Source organism: Talpa europaea (genome assembly GCF_964194135.1).
Source record: "Talpa europaea genome assembly, chromosome: 7".
In the NCBI taxonomy this organism is placed as follows: Eukaryota; Metazoa; Chordata; class Mammalia; order Eulipotyphla; family Talpidae; genus Talpa; species Talpa europaea.
The window spans coordinates 110,252,022-110,261,756 of NC_140074.1; the positions used below are offsets into that span (position 1 = coordinate 110,252,022).

A 9,735-nucleotide genomic window follows, 5' to 3' on the forward strand; every position below is an offset into this window, starting at 1 on the left:
GTTTGAAGCACTCTGCAGGCAATAACCCACTGAATCCTCACAACAAGGCTAGAGGGTTCTGGGATCATGCCCATTTTACAGATGACAAAGCTGAAGCCCAGAAGTTTGTGAGGCACAAAGGACAGCCAGAACTGGAAATGACCAGAACAGTGCATGGGAGGGTGACGGATCATTTCCTCTCAACCACACTTTCTCCAAACTGGTGTATCTGGGGAAGGTCTCCAGGAAGGAGGGCTGGATGTGGACGGGCAGCAAAGAGGGGCTACAGTCGTTGCATCCTCATTTGTCCTAACTTGACTTCATTCATCCCTGCTGTTCCCTAGTACACTTTAAGAGCTAGCTCTGGACCAAGCACCAGAGAGCTGTGGGAAGGCAGAGATAAGAGTCTTAGGTCCTGCCCTCAAAGAGGCCCAGTTAGACAGACTCAGACAAGTAAACAGAGTTACAACACCACACCAAATTATGAGAGAGATAAGCTCAGGGAGGGAGAGAGCAGAGCCCAGGGCACACTGGCCCCATCTGGCCAAGCGAGTGCTGGGAGCTGAAGTGCCTTCCCAAATGGAAGGAGTCAAAGTTCGGGGGCCCAAGTGAGGGGGGCTAGCGACCCCCTGGAGCGGAGAGGGGCCACTCCTCCTCCTCCTAGCCTTCCCTCCTCCCCATCCTCACACTGCGTATACGTTCTACTGCATCCCTCCTTTGTGAAAGTGACAGCTAATTTCGCTCCAGTCCTGGCTCTTTGCCAATTGTAGCATTACTGATTTCATCAACAGACTGGGATTTTCACTTCCCAAAGCTGTTCTGCTGTTGGGGACGCTCTTCTTCGAGGGGACACTACTGAATTAAGGGGCCCTATTTATGAAGACGTGGTTAGAGCCAAGGGAAGCCACAAGGGAGGGCCTACACCCCATGACTACTAACAGAGGGGCTCAGTTTGCTAGATCTGGGCCTGAGGGTCAGGGAGGAAATGGTGTCCTGCGGAGCTGCGAGTGGGCAGGAGGGATACCACGAAAGAGACTCACTTCACTCTACTTCCTTCCGGTCTGTCACCAATGCCTCTCATCGGTCATACCGACTGGAACCCACAGGAAGCAGAGAGCAAGGCGCTAGAGGACGCAGCCTCTCCTCCTCCAGCTCAGAGCGGTGTAAGAAGGGCAGCGTGGCTGTGCACCTCCACGGGTCACCAGAACTGCTTAGCACAAGCATTTATCAGTTGATGTTATCAGCTGAACCGTGTCCCCCTCAAATTCATATGTGCAATTCCTAACCCCCATTATTCTGGGTTGTGATTTGGAGACAGTTTTAAAGAGATAAGTGAGTGAGGCCAGTAGGTTGGGCCAGAATCCACTGTGGACTGGGTGTGGTAAGAAGAGGACACAGATACTTAGAGCAAAGGCCATGTGAGGACATGGGGTCGGCGGCACCTACAAGCCAAGGAGAGTGGCCTCTGAAGAAACCAACCCTGCTGACACCTTGATCTTGGACTTCCAGCCTCCAGAACTGGGAAACAATAAATGCCTGTCGCTTAGGCTCTCTACTCTGTGGTATACTTTGCCTGTCAGTCCAGGCAGACAAATGCAGTTGGCCAGCTATTCGGCACGTAGCTTATCAATTCTGCATTGGCCTCTCTGACCCCACCCTGGATAGTCAGCTTCTCCAGGACTCAGCACAGGGTGCGGTGGGTAGTTCTGAGCTTGTGGGATCCATGGATCATTTTAACAAGGCAATGTATGAAATATCAAAACACTGCAGTCCCACATGGCAGTCATGGACTGCAGGACACAACAGTGATCGTGACCTATGACCACCACTGGGCTTGCTCCTCAAAGTGCTTATTGGGTGCCAGGCTTGGTGATTAGCTCTTTCCACAAACTGGAGCTCTTTTACTCCAGCAACCAGCCATGCAGATAGCTAACACCGCCATCTTAACAGATGGGCAAACAAGTGGATTGAAAAGTGACTTCATTTGTCCAAGGTGACGTGATTAGTGAGCACTTCTACTGTGTCACACAGTGGGACTCAAATGGGTCCGAGTGGTGGAGTGGGAGGAATGGCCCTTTGGAGAATTTACAAAAGCTCCTTTTCCTAACCTGTAAGATTGTCAGGACATTACCTATGGCTTCAGGTAGCAGAGCAATCGAACGAGGAGATGCAGGCTCCCAGCCCAGTTGCAGTGCAAGACCTAAGAGTCTCAGCTCCCTGCAGCCTTGCCAGGCCTGGTGAAAAAACAGAAAGCCTTGAATGCTCATCTCCCACCCTCCCGCCCCCAGCAGCTCCCTCCTTTATTATGAGTGAATGCGTCCTCAGCTGTACACGTCCTGCTGCGGGCTTAGGAGGCTTCATCTGTCTTGTTCCTGTATTTTCATAGTCCCTCACTCTAACCAACAACATTCTGCTTTCTCAGCCATGGAAACATTAAGCATGATGTTGGAAGAGAGAACGGAAAGGCTCAGAGAAGGACTTCCCCAAGATCTAGAGAGGATATACCCGCTTTGCAATTCTTCCCCCATTGAAGGTTTGGGTCTTTGGCTCCCCTCTTTGAATTTGGAAGAAACCTTTCCAATTCCTTTGCAGCAGTGACTGCAGTTCCCTGGGGGTGCGGTGCGGGGAGCAGGTCCGAGTAGGAGAGGGAAGTGTGTCTGTGGCCTGGGCTGGCAGCTAGCTCTGACTTGGACGGAATTAGAAACTTGTTATGAGGCCTGGGAAGACTATATTTAGCTGGGCGTGTGTTTGTTCTCCCTGGAGCAGTCTCCTGGACCTCCCTCCTGCTGCGAGACTGGAGCCTCCATGCTGGGCCCATCTGCCAGAGCTGTGCTCTTTCTTCTCAGTCTCAGAGGTTCCCAGGCAGCAGTGAAACCCACCTCTCAGTTTAGCCCTGGACTTCAAATCATGCTGTCCCCCTACTTCTGGGCAGTTCTGCCTGACCTCCTCAGTCGACCTCACCAGGCTCTAGCTTTAGGCTCTGCTAAGGAGGTTCTGGAAAGGGCCCAGGCTGGGCTGTGAGCCTGGATCTGTTCTGTTACCTAACAGAAGTTACTTAACCCCCTGTGGCTTCACTTTCTCATCTCTCTTTAGGATAATAATAGCCACCTTGTGAGTAGGTGTGTGGATTCAGTGAGATAACACAAGCGGTACCTGCTCATCAAACAGTCCCTTCCTCCTCACCAGCCTCCTGTAGAGCCTGAGGACTCTGGGATGACTGGAGGCTTTATTTCTTGCTGACAAAGATAATGGGTTCCTGGGAGAATGTTTGTGATTCAAAACATTTCACTGGATTAGAAAGTTCAGATAACAAACTCTTTACCGGTCAATCTGAGGAATGTATAAAGGAAGAAAAAAAAAATTCTCCCTCCCTCTTAACCAAATGTTTACAGCCTCGGGTGTCTTCCACATAGTTTTTATCTTCATACAAACACAAATACAGATAGAGGTGTTTTTCTTTCTTCTTTTAACAGGTTAGGATCCCACCCACTAAAGGCATTTCTTTGCAACTCCCTTTTTAAATTTAAATATGAATCATGGCCACTCAATTAGGTAAATACATATGGACTTAGCTGATTCATTTTAATAACTGCAGAGGATCCCATAGTATGCAGAACCATAGTTTTGCAGTCATTCATCTTTTGCTGGATTTTTTTTTTTACGACTACAAACAATGCTGCAATGACGATCCTTGTGCACAAATATCCTCATGATACCGTGCTTTAATTTCTATGAGTATGACTATTGGACCAAAGAGTAACACTGAGAGATTATTTCCCCCAGATTTTTTTCACCTCCTCGTCGGGATCTGTTTGTTCCGGACACTTTCACTTTTCAAGTTCTATGGCGCAGCCGGTAGCGACGTCCGCCGCGGAGAGTTCCAGAATCCCCGCTAAGCGGACGCGGGCGGCGCTCCAGACCCAAAGGCTTCAGGGGGAGCAGCAACCGCAGAGGCGCAGGGCCTCAGCTCGGGCTGTAGTGGGACCCTGGGCAAGCGCGTGCCCCTCGGACTCCTGCCAATCACGACCCTGACCAAGAGCAGGCCCAGGCTGGGTCTAGACCCGGTGGCCACCTGTCTCTACAGTGTATTCCCTGGCCTGGCTGTCTCCCCCAGGATGCAGGCTGCGCCTCCCCCCTCCTCCTCCTCTCTGCGCAGCCCCCCCTTCTCGAGAGCGGTCGGCCCTGGAAAGCCAGAGAGGGTAAAGCAACCACCGCAATCAACCCCGCCCCTAGATCGGTAGTTGATTGCCTCTGTCGGGTTTGGGCTCTCGCGCGCCCATTCGGTTCGGTCATCGAGTGCTCCTGTCTGAACTTGGCAACAAGCCGAGGAGCGCGCCTGTCGATCGCTTGCTTCTGTCTGGCGGTGCGGCACCGCGGGGCCGATAGTGTAAGCACCATCGTCGGCTCGGCCAGCAACTTGTGCCCCCTGTGCCGGCCCCCAGACGCTTCCGGTTCCGGCAGCAGCTGTCTGGGCTCAGCCCGCGGTGCCCGCAATGGCAGGGAGCAGACTGGAAACCGTGGGGAGCATTTTCACGCGGTGTGTGCCCGGGCCGGGCGGGCTGAGGGAACCGGGGGCCGCCTCCGGGCGCGGGCTGTCAGCTGGGCGTGGGTGGATCTGAGCTGGGTGGAACTTTGACCCCGGTGCTGGTGGCTGAACAGCACGAGGCGTCTCTTGCTCTCACATCTCGGGGTACTTTTGCCAGACGATGTCCCTCTTTGAATTTCGTACCTTTCACCTGCAGCATTGTAATCCCCCCCCCCCAGCCCCTTGCCACTCCCACCCCCGTGGAGACTTCTAGGCAAAGGAAGGCGGGGGGGTGGGGGTGGGAGGCTTCTGGGTCCGGCTGGACCACCCTTGCATTTCCTTGACTGAACTGGGCTGCGGCGAGGGGACACGCACTAGAAGATAGAGACACTTAACCCCTGGTTTGGGGTGTGGAACACCCCTGCCCTGCCCGTCTTCAGGTGATGTGTTGCGAACTCGGTGATCCCACTGATGCCCCAGGCTGTGGCTAGACTGATTTAGGAACTTAGACTGTTGTAACTGACCTTCGTTCTTTTCCCTTCCTTAAGGACTCGAGATCTGATTCGGGCTGGAGTGTTGAAGGAGAAGCCCCTCTGGTTTGACATATATAATGCCTTTCCCCCATTGAGGGAGCCGGTCTTCCGAAGACCTCGATTGCGATATGGCAAAGCCAAAGCTCACATTCGAGACATCTTGTACCAGGAGGATTGGATTAGAGCGTGAGTGTGAAACCTTTACGGTGGGCAAAAGGCAGAGTCACTTTCAAAGGGCAAATCATGTGTTGAAACTAGAAGAAATAGTCTTTAATCCTCTTTACTCACCTTTCCTACCCAAACTTAAATAGCTATGGAGAAGTTATGTCTAAATGGTATCTCAGAAACATTCTTTAAAAGGTCTTTAAAGGTTTTTTGTTTTGTCAGTTTGAGTGACATTTAAACCTCTTCTTGGCCACACTGTAACTTTTTAAAACAGAAAGAACAGCTCACTTGCCACATTCTTTGTGTATCCGAAGCTCATCACATACTTCTCTATGACTCTCATTGTTAGTTTCTCCCCCCCTTTTTTAAAATAAAGTATTCTATGAGCATTTTTTTAAAAAAGATTTATTTATTTATACAAGCACTGGGTACACTCAGAAGCGCGGGAGGATGAGAGAATTCACCAGAGCGGGGAGCAGAACAGGCAGAGTGACGATACACTGCTGAGGGGAGCAGCGGGTGACAGGAGAGATCTGCACACCATGTGGGACCCTTGCCAGTGGCCGGGGATTGAACCGGTGCTGCAGAGGCTGCGGGCAGCTTCGCAACCCAGCGCTCAACCGCTGTGCCACTGGGGAGGCCCAGTTTCTCCCCCTTTCTACACCCCAAGTCCTCATGCCTGTTGCCTCTGCTAGGGCCTTAACCTGTCTTAACACCTTTGCATGTCCAACTTGCAATGTTCATTCAATAACAAACATTTAAACACCATCATGGGTCTGGCACTGTCATATTCATCTTTGTAACCTTAGTGCCCAGCCCAGTAGGTGACAGGCAAGTTGCTTATTAATCAACTTGTTAAGTCTTTTGAAAGACGTTTATTTTTTTTTCTTTTGAAAGACGTTTAATGGATTAATTATGAATGAGTGAACCACTAGGCTAGCAGAGGGAGACTTAAGCAAAAACTCCATAGAGAAGAGAAACAAAAGGCCAGAATTGGGGCTTTTTGGAGAAAAGCCATCAGAGTTTTATTAGCTTCCTAAAACAACTTATAGAATAACAGATTAGAAAACAGTTCTATGCCCACAGTTAGCCTTTCTATAAATTATATTTGGACTCTGAAGTAAATGGTAAGACTTACTGGGGATTCACTGAGAAAGCTCTTTCCTTCAAATACTGTCATCAGTTAGCTTTCTAGTTCTTAGAATTTATACAGTTCCTTTTCTTTTAAATGCTAAGATCAGATTTTGTGCCTAATTGAAGTTAATACATATTCCTCTTCTTACTCATATTCCTGGATTCAGGAAAATAATTTATATAGTCATTATATTCTCTTTTGAGGTCCAGACACCTTTCATTTGAGGAAACTTTTCCCCCAAACATTCCTTGTCAGTGGGAGAATAAGTGTGTTTTTGCTCTATTAGGAAATTGTCAAGGTAGGACATATGATCTCTGGAGCATGAAATCTTTTTTTTTTTTAGAAGCACTTTTATATTGCAATCCATTGCATGCACTTGGTCAGTATGCTTCCCCTGGTCAAACACACATTAAAATCATTTATTCTTCCACTATCTGGATAGCAGTGGAACTAGGTGATAGGTCCTTGAAGAATGTGATGGAATTTTTTACTGCTTTTATCACTGTTACTGCCAAAGTAGTAACACCTTGTGTTTAAATATTGCTCTAAACCTATAACTTTGTGGCTGCTTTTGTTTGTTTGTTTGTTTTTTTGATATTTTAAAGAACTTGTTACAACAAAATAAAATCCAGATGTGTCTAAATTTAACTGTAAAAAGTGAAATGGTATGTTAGAGTGTTCTGAATGGATGCACAAGACACTGGTTAGTGTTGCATCCTGGAAGGGAACTGGAAGCTTGGGGTGCCAGCTGAGGAGTGTTGTTACCCTTTTGTAACACTTGATGTATTTATCATGTGTATGTGTTAGAAACACAAAAACAAAACTGTGAGGCTCAGGCTGACTGCAGGGTCATGGCTAACTGCTTACCTCCTCAGGGCCCAGCAGTTACTCTTTCCTCAGTTTGTGACCATGAGCTGTGATTAGTAATTTATATTGTGGTGTTTGTATTTTCTAGGAAATTTTATGCAACCTATGGATCTGGTCAAAAAGCTTTTGATCTGCTCAATCCAAATTTCAAGTCTACTTGTCAACGGTAAGCCATTTTATAAGTCATAAGTTAGTTGAAAACATTTTTTTAAAAAGGACTTAGTTTTCCATTTTGAGGAGTGTTGTTGGAATTCTGCTTGAGGAAAAGATGTTCCTGTAGCAGGAGCGCGTAAGGGAAGGCTTGATGCTGAGTAACAGCAGGTCTTGATGACTTCCGTTCCCAGACCTAAGATGTGACTGCTTGGGATTCCAGGTTTGTGGAGAAGTACACTGAGCTACAGAAACTTGGGGAAACAGATGAAGAGAAATTATTTGTGGAAACGGGGAAGGCTTTGTTGGCAGAAGGTGTCATTTTAAGACGAGTAGGAGGAACAAAGACGGTGAGTAGTTTATTATTAAAATTATCATTAGTTACCCATTTGTCAGAAGTTAAAGGAAAGCTTGGTTTTCTTTCCTCAATCTTGGCTCATGTTCCTAAACTCCAAGTCAGGGACTGTGAGGGTGAGTGCGCGGGGACTTTGTGGCAATGACTGCTACTGGGAACAAGTGAGTTGTTATTTAGGCTTTGAAACTGTGGTTCTGTACAGATTTTTGTTATGCCATTTGTTTGTTATAATAGAATTTGACCTGAAATGTTAATATTAAATTTTTGACTTACTGAATGTATCTAGTCATATGACTTCAGCCAATTAATTGAGTGAAAATGATAACATCTGTATGACGGACTAATATCTGGTCTTTTAAGCAACAGGAAGGTAGTCACATTTCCTGGAAGTCTGAAAAGATGGCTGTCAAACCCCAAACTGTGTTGGAAAAACACCAGCCTCTGAAAGAGGTTCCACAGGACCAGCATTTGGAGACACCTGCAGAACAGTCAAAAGGTCACTCACCTCCCTGAAGGACTCGTGTACCATGTATGCTGACATCCAAGCTGTAATCGCTAGATGAACGTGGAACTGTTTTTACCAGTTGAACTGTGTAAATGTTTCTTGATCTCTAAGGCATTATATTTGCTTTCTTTTTGTTCCTGTTTCTAAGTTGTCATAAAACTCAGTATCATGGCTTGGAAGAAGCAGCCATGTGAACTTTTATATTAGAATGGTATTAAATAAAGAATTCCCTAGCTGCTTGTAAAGTAAATTTACTTTAAAATAGTGACTAACATGAGGAAACCTTTGTAAATATTGTTTGAATGGGACTGACTGAGCAGGTTTTGCTTGGAGATGGGTATGTTTCTCTTCTCTGGATCCATCTGCCTTTTACTTCCACATAATTGGTCCCTTGGCCAACTATTTCTGTCTGCAGATAATCTTTTTACTATTTGGTATAGAGCTATTGATCTTCAACTTGGGAGGCCAAGCTGACTTGTATTTTGCAATAAGAATGAGGACCCATCACTGATGATGGACAAAGGACAAAACTCAATGGATTGAGTGTGCTAGAGACAATTAGATGCCTTAGTAAAGATTTGTTGAGTGAATAAATGAATATATCCAGTTCAAGACTGAATTCTCTGTAGGGAGCTGGATTGTCAAAATTTAGATCATGTTCTCCATTAGCATCCTCCTGCCTTTCTGGGTTCAGGTGTGCTTATAAAGCCTCACTAACTGTCCTGCTTTCCTCATTTCTTTATCTTGGACTAAATAAATGAAATAGTCCTCTGAGATGGTAGCCTTTGTATTTGTAATCAAGCTAATGGTTTTTGGCTACCAGTAATAAACTGCCTCAGAAATTCCTTATTTTAAAACTCATGTATCTTTTCTACCCTGCTCTTCTTTTTGTCTCCCGGTAGGCAGAGGGCAGGCCTACACCTCACGGCCTGATTGCCTCCTTGCATACTGCTGCTCAGTTAATGACAGGCAAATGAGCACATGAAGCAAAAGCAATTCTTAACCATGCTGCTCCTTCTCCACCCCCCCCCCCCCAAATGTTTCACAGTTCTTGTTTGGGGGAGTGCTATGCTTTTAGATGAGAGGTAAATTTCATCCATTCAACATTAGGAAACCACTGGGTACCCAATACTGGGCCAGGCCTTGGGAGGAGAACATAAGCAGGTAGGGAAGACAGTTTTATTCTCAGAGGAACAATGGGGATCACTCATTATCCCTAAACCTTATGTTTCTGGGGTTTAAAAGGCAGTTTCTTTGCAAGTGATGAAGATTATTTTTAAAAAGCTATTTGTATAATTCCTTAAAAAATATATATGCAATATGCTCAGGGTTCAAAATTTAAAGGTGAGACTTCTCCCTTCCACCCTTGTTCTCCAGCTACCCATTTTCCCTTCCCTGCGGCACTGGTATCACCATTTCTTGGTGTGACTTTCCAAGAATATTTTGGGCACATACATGGGAACATTGTATGTATTGTTCATACCTTGTTTTTCTACTTAACATGTCTCAAATCCTTTATAT

At 46.5% G+C, this 9,735-nt stretch overlaps 1 protein-coding gene across 1 annotated transcript; it reads left to right on the forward strand.

Annotated features, from left to right (window-relative positions):
• Positions 1 to 4,472: 4,472 nt before the first annotated feature.
• On the forward strand, positions 4,473 to 8,233 carry MRPS23 (mitochondrial ribosomal protein S23; the record flags this gene model as incomplete). The annotated part of the gene is made up of 5 exons (XM_084236873.1): positions 4,473 to 4,516; positions 5,053 to 5,223; positions 7,293 to 7,370; positions 7,578 to 7,704; positions 8,070 to 8,233. The coding sequence occupies 5 exons, from the start codon at positions 4,473 to 4,475 to the stop codon at positions 8,220 to 8,222; spliced, it is 573 nt and encodes a 190-aa protein (XP_084092999.1). The 3' UTR covers positions 8,223 to 8,233.
• Between the last annotated feature and the right edge of the window lie 1,502 nt (positions 8,234 to 9,735).